The sequence below is a fragment of the Petaurus breviceps genome, unplaced genomic scaffold, assembly GCF_028583685.1.
Source record: "Petaurus breviceps papuanus isolate PSGF00001 unplaced genomic scaffold, PetGlider_PUasm1.0 174, whole genome shotgun sequence".
Taxonomy (NCBI): Eukaryota; Metazoa; Chordata; class Mammalia; order Diprotodontia; family Petauridae; genus Petaurus; species Petaurus breviceps.
The window spans coordinates 33392362-33412370 of NW_027185761.1; the positions used below are offsets into that span (position 1 = coordinate 33392362).

Genomic DNA, 20009 nt, shown 5'->3' on the forward strand with positions numbered 1-20009 from the left:
TGGTGAGGAACTTACTTTAGCAGTGGGCAATTTATCCATAACATATATTCCTAGAGAACTGCCTGAGAGCACAGAGTAATTAAATGAGTAGCCCAATCACAGGGTCAGTATGCATCAGAAAGGTTACTTAAACCTCAGTTTTCTTGACAGCACAGCCAGTTATCCATCCATTTCATCACATTATTTCTTTATACTATAAATCATCATATTGTACATCTTAAAGCTCTCTATATTGTCATGTCATATTATACATGTGAGTTCATTATTATTAATTAATAATGGTTAATTATACATATTTTGATATTAATTATAAGATATTTTAATTTTAATAATTATAACTGAAATATTATTTACTAACAATGATGATTAACTTAACATATGGACAGAGGTATAAAATAGATAGAGAGATTGTGTAGCAGCAAGCACCCTAGTATACATACCCAGGACGGCTGCTAACACAGGTTCTTAGATCCTCTTTTCTAAAGGAAAGCAACTCAAAATGGGTCAACAATCTTACTTTAATCAAACATATATCATTTACCAGTTCAGGAGAAAAAGGTCAGCAGCCTGAACTTCAGAGAATACAAATAGAGTTTATAAGCAGACAAAAAAATACAGACAGAGAAACAGATGAGCAGACAGGCTTCCAGCTGTCTGACCATTACATCCATACCTAGTCAGTTACCAGAAAAGGAAGCACCAACATCTGGGTTTTCAAAGCCAGGGGGCTCAATGGCTGCCTAGAGTCTCATCTGGGCAAATCACACAACATTTCTCAAAGTGAGCTCCAAAGCAAAACCTCACATCAGGGTATATATCTCCTTCTCCTGGCTCAGAGAATGTCACAACCCTTTTGACCCACTGCCCTATCACAAAGTAACAAGGTGTGTGCATTGCTGAAAAACAAGCCGCCTACCACAGGCTCCATGTGACCACATTCAGCCTATTAGGGGGCAGAGTATGTTTTCAAATCAAGGAAGGTTCTCAGAGTCACTTAAGCCTATCAAAGGCCAAAGAAGATCTTCAGATTCCCATTCTCATAACATATAGACAGATGGATGATATCTTAAGGTTTTTAATAATAAAATTATTACAGAACAAAAAGACAATATGGTGAAATGTATAGAAAGCTAGGCTTGGTGCCAAGAAGGCCTGGGTTCCAGTATCCTGTATGACATATATTGCCCTAGGCACAATATGTTATTATTACTGATTCATATGTACATAATACCCCAAAGTTGATTTAGCACATTTCTCACTTCAATATTGATAGCTCACTGAGGATCAGAAAGGCTACTGCTTGCCCATAGTCACACAGTAAGTGTGGAAGCCAGGATTTGAATATAGGTCTTCTTATCCCAGTAGATCGTTTCCTCTCTGTGTCATTGAACTTGATTATAAAGATATGATCTTTGACCTCAGAGAGAATAGTTTGAATATCGTACTGGGAACAGGAGTCCAATTTCATGGGGCTAAGTAGAAGGAGGGTAATAAGGCTGCAGAGGCATCTGGTATAGAGAAGCTTTCAAGAACCTTAATAATGAAATCCCCAAAGTCCTTCTCTGAAGCCTTATCATGTCATGGGGATGACCCTGATCTGCTGAAGGCTATGGCACCAGAGCACATTCTGGTATATCCCACCAAACTAGAAAACCTTTTCAGTGTTGGACCATTATGTCATCTGGAACTAAGCATGTCATTTGCAGACCAGCTGAGTAAAGTTTTAGAGGCTCACCACCAGGTTGATCACAGACATGACAACCCAGAGAGTCCATCTATTAAGGTATGCAAACATTGCAGTCTGCTTTGGTAGAAGGGATGAACAGACCGAAAGGAGTCAGTAAGGTTGGCTGAAAGGAGAGAGTGAGATTGAAAGTGTGTCAGAAAGGGAAAATCTAGTGGATAAGGGGGGGGATAAGTTCAAGGATGAATTAGTGGAAGAATTAGTTTTAGCAAGGAGTAGAGCTATTTACTAAAATTATGAAAAGAAGCATGAATAACGGTCGTGTCATTCCTTTACTATTATTTCAGAGCAATGTTACATATAAATGTTTTATTTTTATTCTACAACATTGTAAGAGCATAAATTTCCAAGTCAGATAGATTACTCTTTGTTTTTCTAGTCCTTTTAATGGTTTGGGAGTAAGAAGATAAAGCTACATGCTAGAAAACATGGGTCTTTTTATTTCTTTTTCTTAAGTTATACATTTCAAATTGTAGCTTAAATAATTGTGGATCCTGTGAACTTGGGATATGGCAGGGCCCTAGACAGATGCATTAGTCATTCATTTTCATCTTTTGTCTGATAACTACAAAATATAGGTTTGCCACACAACATGAGAGTTCATCCATTCTCCTCACTTGAATTGGTTAAGCTTTTTATCCTCTAACAATTTATGCTTCAGACAGTGCAAGCTTAGTGGGTCAAACATAAACCAATGTTTCAAAGTTGTGTGGTCATTTAGTTTTCTAAAGGACAAATTCCTAGCATCAAATAACTTTACATACAAATTAGCCCTGATTGGGGTGGCTAGGTGGCACAGTGAATAGAGCACTGGCCCTGAAGTCAGGAGGACCCGAGTTCAAATGTGGCCTCAGACACTTAACACTTACTAGCCGTGTGACCTTGGGCAAGTCACTTAACCCCAATTGCCCTGCTATCCCCCCCCCAAAAAAAAAGACAACAACAACAATAAAATACAAATTAACCCTGATTCACTTACAGGCCCTCATACCAAAAGGTAAGATTTACTATATATACATATGATCTTTTTTATTCCATGAAGAATCATTCTTGGTCTTTTTTCACTTGGTTGCTTTTTTACTCTGGACTTATGATTTCAGCAGAGTAGATAAATGTCAATTTGGATCAATTTGTAAACTCCTTCTCTTAATGCAGATCAGCAACTCATCCACAATTTATATTTTAGGAAACTGCCTGGGGCACTGAGGGATTAAATGACTGGCTTGTGGTCACACAGCTAGCATGTATTAGAAGCTGATCTTTTGGATTCCAAGGCCAGGCCCTTTATGGATACTATACTGCTTTTCTTCCTGATCATAAACAGGAACATAAATTTGGAGCTGGAAGAGACCTCAGATATAATCTATCAATCCCCTCATTTTTTTTCCTTTTTTTTAGGGAGAAGGCAAGGCAATTAGGGTTAAGTGACTTGCCCATGGTCACACAACTAGTTAAGTGTCAAGTGTATGAGGCTGGATTTGAATTCAGGTCCTCCTGATTCCAAGGCTGGTGCTCTATTCACTTCATCATCTAGCTGCCCCTCCTTTTACAAATAAGGAGATTGATGCTCAGAAAGGGTCAATGACTTGCCCAGTAGCAGAGTTGAGATTTAAACTGAAGCCTTCAGGTCCTGTGACTCCAACTTATCTCTCTTTCTAGCACTCCATGCTGCCTCCACATATAATTGTAAGACTAAAAAGAAATTTAGGGACCCACATTTCTGCTTTTTATTTTTAAGACAATTGGGGTTAAGTGGCTTGCCCAGGGTCACATAGCTACTAAGTATCTGAGGCTGCATTTGAACTCAGGTCCTCCTGACTTCAGGGCTGGAGTCCACTGTACCATCCAGCTGTTCCTCATACCTCTGTCTTTCAGTGGGATTATATCCAAAGCCATTGTCACATTTTTTGCATTGAATATTCATCCTCAATCTGACTTTCTTATTCTTACTATTTGCACCCTTAAATTCCCAACTCCCTAAACTTAAAATATTAAGTCATCATCTATTCTTATCTTTCCTTCAAACCAAAACCCAAGTCAGACTCCTTAAGAACCATTTCATGATAAATCCCTTCCTCTCTATCCCCAGAGTCATCATTTTGAATAGCTAAATCCCTCGCTCTCAATTACTCCACACACAACAGCAAGAATTGTTCTCAGGCATCATGTCACTTTCTTTCCTCAGTACCTTCCAAATGTCTCCTCAATCACTGCAAATTATGGGCTTTACTCTCTTCTACCAATTTCCCCCTTTTACCTAAATGCTTTTATTTTCTGCTGCATCCTACTTCACCCTCACATTCAGGCATTAATCCTTACAGTTTCATTATCTAACCTCCTCCCACCAATGAACCATAAGACAGTGACCCCATCCACAGGACCCATTCCTCAATAAGAAGAACTATTCAAGAGAAACCTGCTCCACCAGCCCTCTTGTACATAACATCCCTGGTCAAGTCACAGCAATGCTACTATTACTGCTGCTGCTGCTGCTGCTACCAGCAAGATTTAAGTAAAAGCATTGTCCTAAATGATTATGTATACATCTCTGGTTTTCTATTTTAAGCATATCAATAAACAAAACAAACACATACCTGCTTAATTCTCTGTCTTCAACCAGAAATTCAAAGTCCTCAATTATGTTGCCCCAATCTACCTTCTTGACCTTATATTAGACTAATTCTTGTCCCTAAACATGCTGCCATCATCATCATATCACTACCATGACAACCACTATCATTTACATACATACATATGTATATACACCACATATATGCATATAGACATATATGTACACATTCATGCATGCATACATAAAGATTCTGTATATCACTTTAAAACCCTTTCTATACATTATGCCATTTGGGTCTCACAGCAACTCTATGACATAGGTACTACTGGGGTGCCTAGGTGGCCAAGTGGTGAAGTGCTGGCCTTAGAGTCAGGTTGCTCAGGGAACTCAGAGAAATCTCAGTTCAAATTTTGCCTCACATGATAGTTTTGTGATCTTGGACAAATTGCTTAATTTCTTCCAGCCTCAGTTTCTTGATCTCTAAAACGTCTCCATAATAATAGCAACTACCTTTTGGAGTTGTTGTGAGAATCAAATGAATCAATGAGACACGATTTGCCCTCTAAACTAACTTTTTCATCTGTAAAATGGTGAAATAGCACTTATACTATCAACCTAACAAAGTAGCAAGAAAGTGCTTTGCTTAGAAGGGATATATGTGTTGGTGTGCGCACACACATGCATACACACATACACATATCTGCACATATATACATGCCTATACATATACCTACATATATACATGGATACACACATATCAGCTAGGTGACACAATGGATAGAATACCAAGTCTGGAGTCTGGAAAACCTGAGTTCAAATACACACACATACATACTTACTAGGTGGCACAGTAGATAGAGAGCCAGACCTGGAGTCAGAAACACTCATTTCCTGAGTTCAAATCTGGCCTTAGACACTTACTATTTGAGTGACCCTAGATAAATCACTTAACTCTGCTTGCCTCAGTTTCCTCATCTGTAAAGTGACTTAGAGAAGGAAACAGCAAACTACTCCAGTATCTTTGTCAAGAAAATCCAAATGGGGTCATAAAAAGTTGGATATAATTGAAATGACTGAATCACAAGAATAAATTTGTATATGAGCTGTTAATACTACTACAACTACTACTATAACAACAACAACTACTACTACTATTATTACTACTACTACCACTACTTTGGATTATTTCATCTAGCTTTTTCATTTGGTTTCTTTCCTTAGAGACTTGGTTAATAACCTCCCTAGATCAACAGAGATGGAACTCTTGCCTATCTTGGATAGATGCCCTGAGACTCTCTTTTCACCCATCAATTCAGCTACCACCTGTAGCTTAAGTCCCAACTCAATCTTTCCCTTTCTGTTCCTCAAGGCTAGAGCCCTTTATTTTGCAGTAAAACAAAACAAAACCCTAAGACTTTCCTCCTGCTGGGTTTAACTTTGTATTTTTATTTAAAAACAAACAAACCCTAAAAGCAATCTACAAAACATCATCAGAGACTATGAAGCACCATAGGGAGTCCAAGAAGTCTTCTAAACATGTAGATCAAGGCACTTAGATCCAGGCAAAATCCTGAAAATGTGAATTTAAGACAGTATATAACAAATCTGTTTCCTGATATAGAAATTCAGTCACAGTGAAATTCTGCATTTGGGGTCACTGTATAATGATAAATATCAGCATGTGTGTGTGGATCAATTTCCATTTATATATCTCCTACATTCTCCAGGATACTTCCACTAAAATCTTACTCTGAAACCTCTTTGGGGTGTATTGGTGACCTTGGGAGCAAAGGCATTGAGTGCAGACCTGGTACTGAAACTGTCCATTTTCTGAGGACCAGCTTAGCCAAATTTGGAGAGGCTCATCACCATGTTGGCCACGAAGTGTGGCATTTTTTGGGCTACAGCAGCCCTTGACCTGGCATGTAATAAGTGCTTAACAAATATTTGTTGATGGACTAATTGATTGAGCTCCCAAGTCACAGAAGGTCTACAATTCTGCATCTACAGAGGAACTTCCCACACCCATGAGGTTATATACCCACAAAGTATTGAAATGCATCTTCCTTCACCCCAAGAAGATGACAAGCTTCATTATGCCTTCTTCCTCCTTTGTTATGTTCTATAGAGCATTGTGGGCTCTCAAGCATCTGCCATTGATATAGCTCTCCAGGTCAAATTGAGAGAAACAAAGAGGTGTCTTCTGGTCTTGTCCTAAGTGATACACAGGAGAATGCCATGCAGTCTATGTATCCATTTAATGTGGAGCAATTAGACAGGCTGTTCTACTTTAGATGATCATAGACATTGTTCCTTCCCAGCCACTGTGTCTCCCAAGGCATTGGCCACCACTTGCCCAACCATCACATATCCATATCATAGCCTGGGAGGAATTAGTATACCGTTGGGATAGTCGGTCATTCTCCCACTGATGAACCTAGAGATTCTGCAGCACTGTCTGCAGCGTGACCTTGCCTCCAACTTTTTCTTTTGGAACCAAAACATGGACCACATTGGATAACATCTGTGTACTTTCTTACTAACAACTTTCAACTTCACAGAAGAAACCTGGGAAGAGGCTTCAGTGATTTATATATTAAAACAGGATATTGATTAATTGAAGAGATTTCAGGGGTCATCTAGAACAACCCCCTCATTTTAAATAAGAGGAAACTGATCGTCAGAGAGGTTGTGAGTAGAAACAGCTTCCTAGGTAGAGCAATAGATATAGCCCTGCAGTGAGGAAGAACAGGATTCAAATTCAGCTTCAGGTACTTACTAAATGTGTGACTCTGGGCAAGTCACTTGACCTCTATTTGCCTCAGTTTCCACAACTGTATAATGTGGAAAATAATAGCACCTTACAACCCAGGGTTGTAAGAATCAAATGAGATAGTATTTGTAAAGCATTTACCACAGTGTTTGCCTTATAGCAGGTGTTTAATAAATGATTATTTCCTTCTTTTTTTTCTTTCCTTCTTCTTTTCTACTTTTTTCTTTCTACCCTCTCTCCTTCCTTCCTTCCTCCCTTCTTTCCTTCCTTCCTTCCTTCGTTCCTTCCTTCCTTCCTTCCTTCCTTCCTTCCTTCCTTCCTTCCTTCCTTCCTTCCTTCCTTCCTTCCTTCCTTCCTTCCCCCCTTCCTTCTTTCCTTCCTTCCTTGTAAAATATCACACAGTAGAAAAATATCTCTGCAGTCTGAGGAGTTGGTTTAAAATCCTACCCCAGATGTGTACTACTTATGTGATTTTGGGCAAGTCCCTTACATTTTCTGGGCCTTTGTTTCATTATCATTAAAATAAGGGGTTAGATTAGATAATCTCTGGGGTCCCTTCTAGTTCTAGATGAACATCCCTATGAATATGAATAAATAAGTAACAGAGATGAGTTTCAATCCCAAGGCTTCCAAATCTAACACTTCCTACCACTCTGCCATGTTGCCCCTCTAGAAATGAGGTAATAAATATTATTATGGATTGAAAAGTTTCTTTGAAATTTGTAGATGAACAGAGAAATATCTAATAAGTTACCTGGATATCTACCTATATTCTGGAGTTGTATATGATGTAGACAAATGTTCCAAAATGATTGAATTTGCTTCTCTTCTTTCATTCCATTGCTTTGATATCATGCAAATACAACTTATTAGCAGAGGGGTTATTCAATACCCCCAATACCCCATCAAATGGAGGCACTATCCAATCAAAACTTTTTAGCAAGAAGAAATTTCACAAAATATATTCAACATATTCTCACTCAAACGTCATTCTTTCAGATGGCAAGTAATCTTATTACTATTATTTGTGTAAGAAAGTTGTGTTTATGCAGACAAACTAAAATGGAAAGATGAGTTATTATCTGGTGAAGTAAATCAATTTTGGACAGTCACGGTAAATGATTCAAAAGTCAGCCCCCTTCTTTTCCTAAAAGATGGATATCTGAGCTTTCTTACTTTACTTTGCCTGTGTATAGAGGTTGATATGACAGCAAAATAATACCCTTCTGAAAATTCAGTTGTACTTTTTTAGCAAATTGATGAATTTTTGCCTTTACTGGAGCAGAATTCTAGTTTTAAAGAATAACATTTTACTTATTGAAGGGTAGGTAGGTGGATGGGTAGGTTGTCATGTTCAAATTAATTAAATTAATTATTAAATACATATTGCACATAAGCACTGAACTAGACACTAGAAATACAAAGATTAAAAAAGCACTTTGTTTCTGCCCTCAAGGAACTTGCAACTCAATTGAGATGCTTATGAGACATTTATCTTACAGCTGTGAATATAGGACTTGAGGTTTCAGGAGACATTGGAGCTGGGGATAAAAATTTAGAGGGTATCTCTATAGAGAGGATAATTGAACTTAAGATAGGGCATAGAATCAACAAAGAAGACAGGGAAGAAAAACAAGATAAGAGGGCCAAGGACAGAGCCATAGAAGAAATTTCCACTTTTAAGGGATGGAAGGAGAAAGCAAAGGAGACAGAATAAGTAGTCATAATTAGAAGGACTATGAAAGTACAGTGTCATAGAAGTGGAGAGAAGGTGGGAGAGAGAAGAGAGGAGAAGAGAGAGAGGGAGGGAGGAGCAGGAGGAGGAAGGGAAAGAAAAAGAGAGGGGTTATTAAGAAAGAAAGGGTAATTGATGATGTTTAATATTGAGCAACTGATGTTAGAAAAGGAATGAAAAATAGTATTGGGATTGGTAATAAATAGAACATTATTAGTCTTTACAAAACCACAAATCTTTGAGTTGGTATGGGATCTGAGACAACATATAGCTTAGCCTGTACTCAGACAGGGAATTTACTCTACCCTAAACCCAACAAGTCATTATTCATCTAGTATTTTCTTGAAGAACTCCAGTGAAGAGGAACCAACTATATCTCAAGATAGCACATTCTACTTTTGGATACATCTCAGCTACCAGGAAGATAGCTTAAATCAAGCTTAAATTGACTTCTCTGCCTCTCATTTTTCTACACAAGGTCAAGAAGAATGAGCCTAATCTACTTTCTACATCATACTTTATATATAGTTGAAGATAGCTGCCATATTTTTTCCCCACCAAGAATTCTCTTCTCAAGACTAAGATAATATATATCTCCAATTTTTTAACCAATCCTTATTTGGCATGGTTTTGATGCCACTGACCTGGCTGCTCTTCTCTGGATGCTCTCCATCTTGTCAACATCTTTCCTAATTAAACATAATACTCCAGATATTACATGGACCCTATTGAGACCAACAAGGAGGAATTCATTGTTGGGTTACAAATAAAAGTACCTTTGTGGTGATGCTGGTAAATGAACACTCCAAATTATTCATGATAGAGAAAAAAAAAAAGGTATAAAGGAAGTCGATGCTAATCTTGACCAGGAGGTAAGATACTACCATCTGTGATCAAAGGGAATGAAGAAAGTAAAAGGGAAAAGTGTGATAGAGCAGTAGAAGTGGGGGGATTTGAGGGAGCTCCTATCACATGATTTCAATCATCTCAGGATGAAAGAAATATGGTAATAGTTGAGAATAAGGGTAAGGGGAGTAGAGGGAAATCTTAAGGTGAAGGTTGGGGATAGCAACTGAAGGGAATGTGATAGAGCCAAGAAGGGAGATATAGAAGAAACTCTAGGCCCTGTTGAGGTTAGATGACCCAAATTTGGAATGTACCCAGTCAGCATGGTTTTGTGATTTCTTCTAGCAGGACTCGGCTGCTCAGGGCTACAGGAACAGAGAAAGACTGACAGTAGGAGTCGTCCAGTAATGAAAAGTCGTCAGGATTAGAAGAAGGCCAAGCAGATGAAGGTTTTTGAACCAGCTGATGAAAACTGGACCACAGGCTAAAAGCAAACCATACAAAATATTGGGTGCAATGAAACACATTCCTTTTTAGTTTTGTTCAGTTTTGTGAAAGCCCCCAGACCTCAAAGACTCAAGGTAACGACAGCAATGTAGATCAGCTATCAGAGGCCTTCCAGCTGTGGTTGGGAGGCAGACAGTGGAGGCAATTTTCTCAGCATCTTAAAGTCAGGAGGGGTGGAAAATTCACACAGGCCCTGGCTGGCCTGTTCAGAAGGCTCATTCGTTTCAGTGCTGAAGTGAACAGCTTGCCATTCTATCAAGCCAGAAATAGCTCCTAGCACACCTGTGGTTTTTAAAGTGGAAAGGTGAGGAGAGGATTGCAGTGAGGGAAAAACAAAAGAGAGGCAGAATTCTAAGCTTCTATCTACAGCCTATAATCCCTGAACTCAAAATACCTGGATGTCGTAAGAGCATCTCTCATCAACAAAGACAGACTGTTTACGGATAGGATGAACAACTGAGATGACTCCCTCCCTCTCCCTGTGCCAGAGACTTTAATTATAATAACTCATGCTTAAACCAGAGAGGTAGGTAGCTGGGTGATGGGGACAAGAACATTTGGAAAACCCAATGGGAATTATTTCATGTTCCAGAATCATAATGTGCTGGAAAGAGAATACTGTGGAGGCAAGTGACCAGGGTTTGACCCTGTCAGCACCGACTCTGGGAACCTAAGTAAGTTGCTTCTACAGCCTGTCTTTTCTTTCCCCCTCTCTTAAAAGAGGAGGTTGGACTAGATGACCTCCGAGGTGAAGAGTCGTACTGATGTAAGGAATGTCTACTCTTACAGAAATAACAATTCAGCAATGTCCACATCATAACTGATATGCTAGTTGAGAAAAACAAACAGAAAAACCAAAATAAACATCAAAGCAACAAGAATCATCAATGTGACAATATTATAACTAGTAAGACTAGGTAACTGAGTTGTCTATGGAAAACAGGCAGATTCCCTTCCCTATTCATAGATATAGATAACTCAGGTTTCAAAGAATAACACTGTTAAGTCTGATTTTAATCTCTAGGACAGGTTTTGTGATAAAACATTTCACTGAGCAAGGCTGGGAGGCAAAGACAAGACTGATTTTTCTTTAACAAATACTCTGGAGTATCTCTTCCTAAGGTTGGGAACCTCTGACCCACGAAAATGACTTAAAGAGGCAGGCCAACCTTAATGTTGAGAGTTTTTCATATGCTGGTTGTGTACTTCATTTCCAAAGCCACTAAAGGGAGAATATAATCATTCAATTTTAGCTACTTCCTTGAGATTCAGGAGAAAGATCCTTTAAATTTGACACTCTAGGCTATATCTGTTGAAAAGGAAATGGAAGTGAATAGAATAAATTTTGACCAATTACTTAGATATCCTTAAAGCACCTCTATATGAAAGCAATAATACCTGACATTTCTTTAGTGTTTTACAATTGGAAGATAACTATACATGCATTCTATCATTTAAATCTGTGCATTAGGGATTACAGGCATTATTTTCATTTTACAAATGAATGAAAAAAGCTGAGACACAGAAGAGTTAAGTAATTTTCCTTTGGTCATATAGTTCAAGAATTAGAAGTCACACAGCTAGCAGTTGTCAGAGACAGAATTTGAATCCAGATCATCCTGATTCCAACTCTAATACTCCATCTCTATCTACTAAGTCATCTTCCCCCTCTTCAACAGGGAGAAATTAAAACAACAATATATACAAGTCTGAACTTTCCCCACTGGCTGTGGGTGTGAAAAGCAATCTTAAATAGATATAAATTTGCTACTGGCATCTGAGAGGGTTAGTTTATAACCTTCAGGCTTGTGCTTTTCCCATCAATCAACTGGGAAAACTTTTATTTTTCAATCAATCAAATAAAGTATCACTCTGCCAAGTGCAAGAAGTAACAAAGATAAGACACTAAGTCTGTCATGAAAAGCTTTTTCTTAAATTATTCTTGAATATTGCCAGGCGTTTTCTATCTTTGAAGAATGGCATGTTATTAAAAAAAATTCAAATTAAAAAAACAGTGTAATTTAAGAGTTACACCTCATTGGCTCATGGAAAGGTAAAGCGATCTCGTTAGGCTTTCAATAAACAAGGATTTTAGTTGTTACTCCTCTCCTTGATTTCTTATCTATGTCATAGATAGAAAGCTGGCCTTGGAGTCAGGAAGACCTGACTTCATATCCTGTCCCTAACCCATACAGAGTTGGTGCTGTGTGCTCATGGACAACTTCTCACTGCCCCAAGGAACTATAAGCTGATACAATTTTGACTATTATAAATACCCAAGTTAACTACAAAGGACATATTAAGGAAGATAGTATCTGCATCCAGAGAAAGAAATGAAAAAGGAGAATGAAAAGAATGCTTCTTGGTATACGTAGCAAATGCTTAATGAATGCTATCTGATAATATATTTATATATACAAAAACAATAAATAAAAATTCATGCAACATGCATGATGCATATGAATAATGTTACAGTTCCTACAAATGATTCACACATCCAGGTAAAAAATAAATATATGTATTTTCTTTCTATTTGAGTAACAGGATATTACTGTACTGTTAGAAATGATGAAGATAATAAAGTGAAACATCTATGTCACCTTGTTATCCCCATACTCAATAAATTCCAATCACCTCTAGGATCAAATGCAAAATCCTCTTTGTGGCATTCAAAGACCCCATCTTCTCCCCTCCTCTCCCATTCCTCCCAGTTCCTCCTCTCCTCTCTTCTCTCTTTCAAACACACACACACACACACACACACACACACACACACACACACACACACACACACACACACCCCTCTCTTGGATCAACTGACACTATCGTCCTTGCTCTGCCACAACCAAGATGCTCCATCTCTCATCTCTAGACATTTTCTTGGGCAGTCCCCTATGTCTGGAATGTTGCTTCTGAGTCACCCAGGCTTCCTTCAACTCTCAGCTAATCTCTCAACTTTAACAAGAAGGCCTTACCAGCCCTTCGATTCTATTGCCTTTCCTCTCTTAATTATTTCATATTTGTATTATAGAAAGCTGTTTGTACATATTTGTTTGCTTGTTGTCTCCCCATTAGATTGTGAATTCTTTGAGGGCAGGGACCGTTTACCTCCCTGTGTATCCCCAGTGTTTAGCACAGTACTTGGCACGTAGTAGGTACTTAACTGTCTGGCATAAAAGATTTATACAAACTAAAGTGAAGTAATGCAAGCAGAGCCAGAAAATAGTTTCAACTTGTAAATGGAAAGAACAAAAGCCACCAAGTCATTAGAATGGAATGTTCCAAAATAATAAAGAATCAGCTTGGCCCCAAAAAAGAGATAGGATGAAAGACCTCATCTTGCTTCCCCAAGGTGGAAAGTCACATGCGTAGAACATTGTACACATTGTCAGATGCTTTTCAAAGTGTACTTTCTCTTTAAAATTCTCTTTAAAAATTCTTTGTTGTGATGAATGACTTTCGGAGAGGACAAAGAAAAGAGATAAAGAGGAAAGTCTAAGTAATACAAGAAAGAAAATGTCAATAAGAATCTATTTTAAGAGTTAAAGATCTCATTATACAGAAGAAAAGCAGTGATGGTCCCCAGAGCAACACAGAACAATGTTTGAGTTTCTGGAACAGATCTAGAAAAGCATGACCAAAATGAAGTGATAAGATCAACATAAACTATATCAATACTAGTTGAAGGAAATAAGGGCCTTTAGTCTGAAAAAGAACACTGGCAGGGGGAGGGAAGGTATGGAGAGAAAAAATAGGTCTCAAGTATTTAAAGATTGTTCACATTTAAGAGTGATCAAACTACTTCTTTTGTCCCTAAAGTAGAACTAAGAACAATGAGAAGAAATTATAGAGAAGTGGATTTCAAATCTGTTTAAGGAAACATTTCCTGAAAATCAGATGTGTCCCAAAGTCAATAGGGTCATCTTCAGAAGCGGTAGCTTCTTTGCTGGAGTTCTTCAAATAGAGGTTGGATGACCAATAGTCACAGGTGTTGTGGGACCTATTTCTGTTCAATTACAGATTTTATTAGATGATCTCTGCAGTCTTGTTTAACCTTGAGATTCTATGTGACTCTCTGACAACCTCTTGACTAGAAATCAAATGCCTAGGCACAGATGGGTGAATCTTAGAGGAATAAGAAGATGAAATGTAAAGACAAAATATAAGGCTTGGAATGTATGTTAGAACCAGATAATGGAGGACTTTAAAAGCCAGGTTAAAGAGATTACATCTTATTCATAGGCAATAGGGATTCACTGAATCCTTTTTTTTTTTAATTCAGAAGGAATGCAATAATAGTCCAATAGGAAGATTATTCAAGAAGAAACATAAAGGATGGATTGGAAAGGGGATACACTGGGGTCAAGAAGTTAGATGGCTATTAAAAGAGTCTAGGCTAATAGATATTTGAGCCTGAACTAGAAAAGCTTCAGCTTCTAGAGTGGAAAAAAAGATAGATATTGAAAATGTTTAAGTAGGTAAAATTTACAGGCCTTGACAACTGACTATATTTGGCAAAACCCTATTGACTCTTAAGAGCTGATGTCGTACAAGACTTCGCTGTTGTTCTCATTCAACAGGAAAAGGTCTTTTTCAAACAGGGTTTTCCAAGACAAATTAAATGGAAGGCCACATGTTTGAAACTTGATATTGATATTAGCTCTGAATCAATGCTGATGATCTGATTTGGAACAGGAGCAGCTGCACATAAAAATTCTTCAGGGTGAGAAGAATTTGTCATGCTCTGATTTGGAAAGTACAAAATTTGGACAGTTTATGTTTGGAAATATTCATGATACTGCATGAAATCTCTACCAAATAAGAGTAATTATAAGACATTTAAGTTAGCTTCTAATGAAAAAAATTGATTGAAGAAGAAACTGGCACTTTGGGGACAAATTAGAGGGAAGAATAAGAATATATCTTGTTGATCAAGATGATATCCTTATAAATGCATAATAAAATACGTTGCTTTCCATTTGTTTTCCCACCAGTCTATTTTCATAGACATTTTCAATTAATTTCTTCCATTCTTCCTAGACTCAGTCAGCATACTTTCCCTTTAAGCTTACTCCTTTCAATCTTGTATCACCTTGGGAAAATTAAAATATGCCATAAGTTAAAGTAATGACAATTATTCTAGGCAATATTATTTAGGCAATTATCTAGGCAATATTATACCAACTCTTTGGTATTGTAATGCCAAAGAGTTTGTGAATCATTGTATATGTTGAGAGTCACACACTTACCATAAAAAGTCAACTGTCCTCTGGCCACATTTTTTCCTCTTGAATTTTCAGCTACACATTCATATAGTCCAGCATCTTCCTGCTGGAAATTTGGAATTTCAAGAATTCCATTAGACTTGTGTCTTCTGGCTTTCCTAGCTATTGGCTTTCCATCAGCTCTTCGCCAGATAATAGTTGGAACTGGGCTAATAATAAAAAGAAAAATGAATTGAACAACATTGGAGAGGATAATGCTTTTTATTTGAAGTTTTGTATCTAAAAGCAAAAGAAAAGTCTTCCCATTTAGTTATTTTCCTTGTGTAGGTCATTCATGTCACAGATTGAGAAGGAATGCTTCTTTTTCTGAAATATAAGTGAATACTAGACTACTGGTATGTTCTCAAATCTGGATTATATAACTAACTTAAAATTTTCTGTAATCATAATAGCTATTTTGAGGGATTGGGCCACATGACTTTGACTAAAACAGAAGGAACAAAATTCACTAATTCCTAGTGGTTTAAATGACATTTTAGCTCACATGTGTAATTCTTGCAAGGTAACTTACAACCCAGCACATCTTTCTCTTCCCTTCTGTGTTCTTTGTGTATTAGGAATTTGATAAACTGATAGCAAACAAATATAATTTTGTCAGGGAAGGCCCCGAGTAGACTCCTTGTGATGAACTTATGGGAGAACATGGACAAGAACAATACAGGATGGGTAGGAGTAGATGGACTGCAATTTTCATTATTGAAGAAAGCATCCAAACTAATGAGATTTAACAATGATGAGATTGCAAATTGATTTGATCTTCTCAAAAATTCCCTTTGGAAAGCTTGAGCAAAACTACTCAAATTCAGGGTAGAATCATATACTGGGGCTTTCATGTGGTGTTCAAACATTTGTCTTTCCTCAAGTAGTTGCTTCCCACACCATACATCTTAATCTTTAAACATGGAAATTTAACCAAGTATGAAAATTTGCAGGTTATTGCATCAACCAATGATATCAAAACTACAGCTCTTGAAGAATGGGTTCAATAATTTACTTCCCGAAAAGTACATATCATATTGAGTAGAGACTCTGAAAATTCTTCTGCAGAATTTGAGATCGTAGTTTAAAAATTAAAACAACCAACTTGACCATGCTTTTAGTACAGGGATTTATGTTCACTAGACACATCCTTGAATAATCAGGCCAACAGAGAAGACTCCACCGAAGCTCATTCAGCACATTTTTTTTTATAAAATTGAGGATGTGCACACTCAATATGGCCTTTGAAAATTATGTTAGCTTTGGCATCTTTCAGATGCTCTGAAATGGCTCATGATGATGATGATGATGATGATGATGATGATGAGTAGCAGCTGGTTATACAGACATGAATATTTCTGTGTAAATTCCCTAAGCTCATTTTTTTTTGTCTTTTGTAGCTTACCAGCACTGCCATTTAGTCAGCAAAAATTCAGTTGAATTCATAGTCCACTTTGAAATACAAACATGAACTTCTTGCTAGACCACTGCTTTAGAGGAATTGTCTAAGGTATTCTATAAAGACTTTGCTTACAGACTACCAGATCCCCTCTTTAGCTACTTACTTGCATTGGGCTAGTCTTCCTTAGCAGGTCAGATTTTATTACTTGGGACCAAAGACTATTGAAAGATTCTTTGCACTGAACTGTTCTGTGTCACCTTTGTCCAAGCCAGAGCACAGTACAATACCAATGTCTCAGTTGCCTCATCTGCCTTTCAGCTCTAAAATTCTATGTCACTCTGACTAATCCTCTGAAGAATGCAGTGAGGTCTTGGGGACATTATATTACTTCATAGGCACAGTGAAAAATAGCATGCTAACAAAATATGATTCAGGATGATGAAAATGACTTACTTTAATATTTCAATAAGAGCTATGAGAAATGATGTAGCTAATTAGAATCCACAGAAGACCCTCAAATCCTTAATTTAGTTGATAGTTAAAACCACCCCACCAAAAACTTTTTATTAACAGTATGCAGAAAATTCTAACTGATTTGAATTTAATTGTCCTTATAGGCTAAAACATTTGAAAAAATGGACGATAACTCTATTCTTTTGAACAAGAAGATGGCTCCAAGGAAGGTAAATTGAGGGAAAAGAAATGAAGAGTATAGTAAATCCGCAAGGAGTCTTAGCATCATAGATTCAAAGTTGAAAGGTATAGGAGAAGTAATTTGATCCCCATTTTATAGATGTACAGACGAGTTCAAATGATTCACCCAATGTGACTCGGCAAGTAGCAGAAGCGAGACCTGATCCTGGGTACTATGATTCCAAATCCAGGGCTTTGTCCATTACGTTACCAAATTTTGTTAAATTCACAAACCAGGTTAGAAAGCATGATATCGACTCCTTCTCATTTTGGGGGGCCTGACCAAGTAGAATATTTCCTGTACTTTCAGACTAGCCTTATATACTTGTTAGTTTTACTGAACTACTTTCTCCCCTCTAGTTTTAATTTTTTTTATATAAAAGATGACCCTCTTGATGGAGTATGGAGGGATATATCAGGAAATAAGATGTTATAAAAACAAAAAATATTAATAAAAAAAGAAAGTATAGCATCTCTTAGAGAATACATTAATTTTATCATGCTTATAGATGGAGTAGCTTTATGTTCCTTTGCCTAAAGTGTAGGAGGAAACTAGGTAATTACCTAGAGAGACTAGGTTATTCAAATTGAGTTTCAAGAAAAGCATGATATATCTGTCCTCTGAGCCCCAGGCCAGCAGTAAAAGTCTGTATTTTCCCGAAGAGTTGACTTCAATGTGCCTCAAATGAAGAGCATTGTTTTCATGTCATACCCATTTAGACAGTGTGGCACATTACAAGCCATAATAAGTGAATGAAATACACTTTCAGAATAGCCCATTCTCTTCTTCTTTCTGGTCACATCAATTGTGACAGCTTAATCTTCCTAGTGCCATTACAGTACTTTTCTTAGTGAAAAAATAAAACCAAAGATGCATACCCACAGAATTAAAAAAAAAAAACAACAGCATGCTTTCTTTGTTCCTGAATCTCCTAAAAATCACTGTCAAAACTAACTAGGTAGCAAACTCTGAACCTACCAAAGCTTTGAAAACAACAATATCCAAAAAAAAGGATGATGAAGGACACTAAGACTTACTTTCCCAAAGCAAAGCATTCCAATTTCACAGTCGCTCCTTTTGCAGTTGGTACTGTTTCTGGAAACTGTACTTCTATTTTTGGTTCATATTCACCCATGACCCCTGGGAACAAATAATAAACATTAAATCTTGGGCTTTAAATTAAAAAAATGATTTTGTGTTAGTTGTCAGATTCTATACATCATTATGAACACAATTAATCCATAATTTTAAAGAGGTCTAGATAATAGCCATGATTTGAAGCTATTTTCCAGCTGTTGCTAGAAGATCAAAGCACCATGCCATCTTCCTAAGATGAACATTTTCATGACTCTATACTCTCAGAATCTGAAACAATATTCTCTCTTATGAGCTGGCAAAAAAAGAAAGAAAAGGAAAAGGAAAAAGAAAAATACAATTAAAAACATATCTAAACTGAGGTGCTACTTTTTAGGAAATGTAATGCAGAATAATTAATCAAACTTTTTATCAAGAACTCAGGGATATTTAAGGGTTCTTTGTATTATCTGTCTCTCCTCTACATGAAAGTTAAATCAAAATTTAACTTGAATATTCATAAAATTATTTACTCATCACTAGGTTGGCACAAGATGATGATTTGTTTCACCTCAGCAATTCTTTAAGAATGTTTACTCAGTAATAGGTGTGATATGATATTCCTGGGTAGTAGGAGGGTCTTCAATGACAAAGTTTCAATAACTTGACTTGCTAAGGTATTAGTGACTACTAAATTAACCTCAGATACCTGTATATACATCTGCATCTCAAGCAACTGAGTAAACATTAGTGTCAATTAAACACAGACAAATATTTTCAGAATTTAACCCATATATTCTTTGACAATTCAGTACTTGGTTTTACAGTTCATTATCCTTCACTCTTTCCTATATCCTATAAAATAACTTTCCTTATTGTCTCAGCAAGATAATATAAGAAGCTGCATCAGTAGCTCCTAATTCAATTCAATTCAATCCTACAAATATTTATTAATTGCCTACTGTGTATAGTACTCTTTAAATCTTTTAATTAATTTGTTAGCATTGTTGGGAACAGGGAAGCTTCAGCACCAAGGCCAGTGGGTGTGGTAAAATAATATGCAATCAAGGCATTTTACTGGTGAGCCACACTGCCTTGTTGAAGGAGGTATTCCAGGATATGTTTAAAGAAGAGGCCTTATAAGGCCTGGGAGAAATAACTAAGTAGGCCCACTTTGGGGCTTATTTGGCAGTGTGTGAGTATTTGAAGAAAAATGAGTTATGGGTAAAGAATTTCAGCACTGAAAAAAAAAAGGGGGGGGGCGGCTAGGTTGCACAGTGAATAGAGCACCGGTCCTGGAATCAGGAGGACCTGAGTTCAAATCCGGCCTCAGACACTTACACTTAACACACACACACACACACACACACACACACACACACACACACACACACACAC

At 37.2% G+C, this 20009-nt stretch overlaps 1 protein-coding gene across 3 annotated transcripts in view; it reads right to left on the reverse strand.

Moving 5' to 3' along the window:
* CNTN4 (contactin 4) overlaps nt 1-20009 on the reverse strand; it is a 598977-nt gene that overhangs the window by 182914 nt on the left and 396054 nt on the right. For all 3 annotated transcript variants that reach the window (XM_069084072.1, XM_069084073.1, XM_069084070.1), the window contains exons 7-8: nt 18575-18677; nt 15427-15611 (exon numbers count right to left, since the gene is read on the reverse strand). In XM_069084072.1, coding sequence (XP_068940173.1) covers nt 15427-15611; nt 18575-18677 — 288 coding nt within the window. The remainder of the gene's footprint in view (nt 1-15426; nt 15612-18574; nt 18678-20009) is intronic.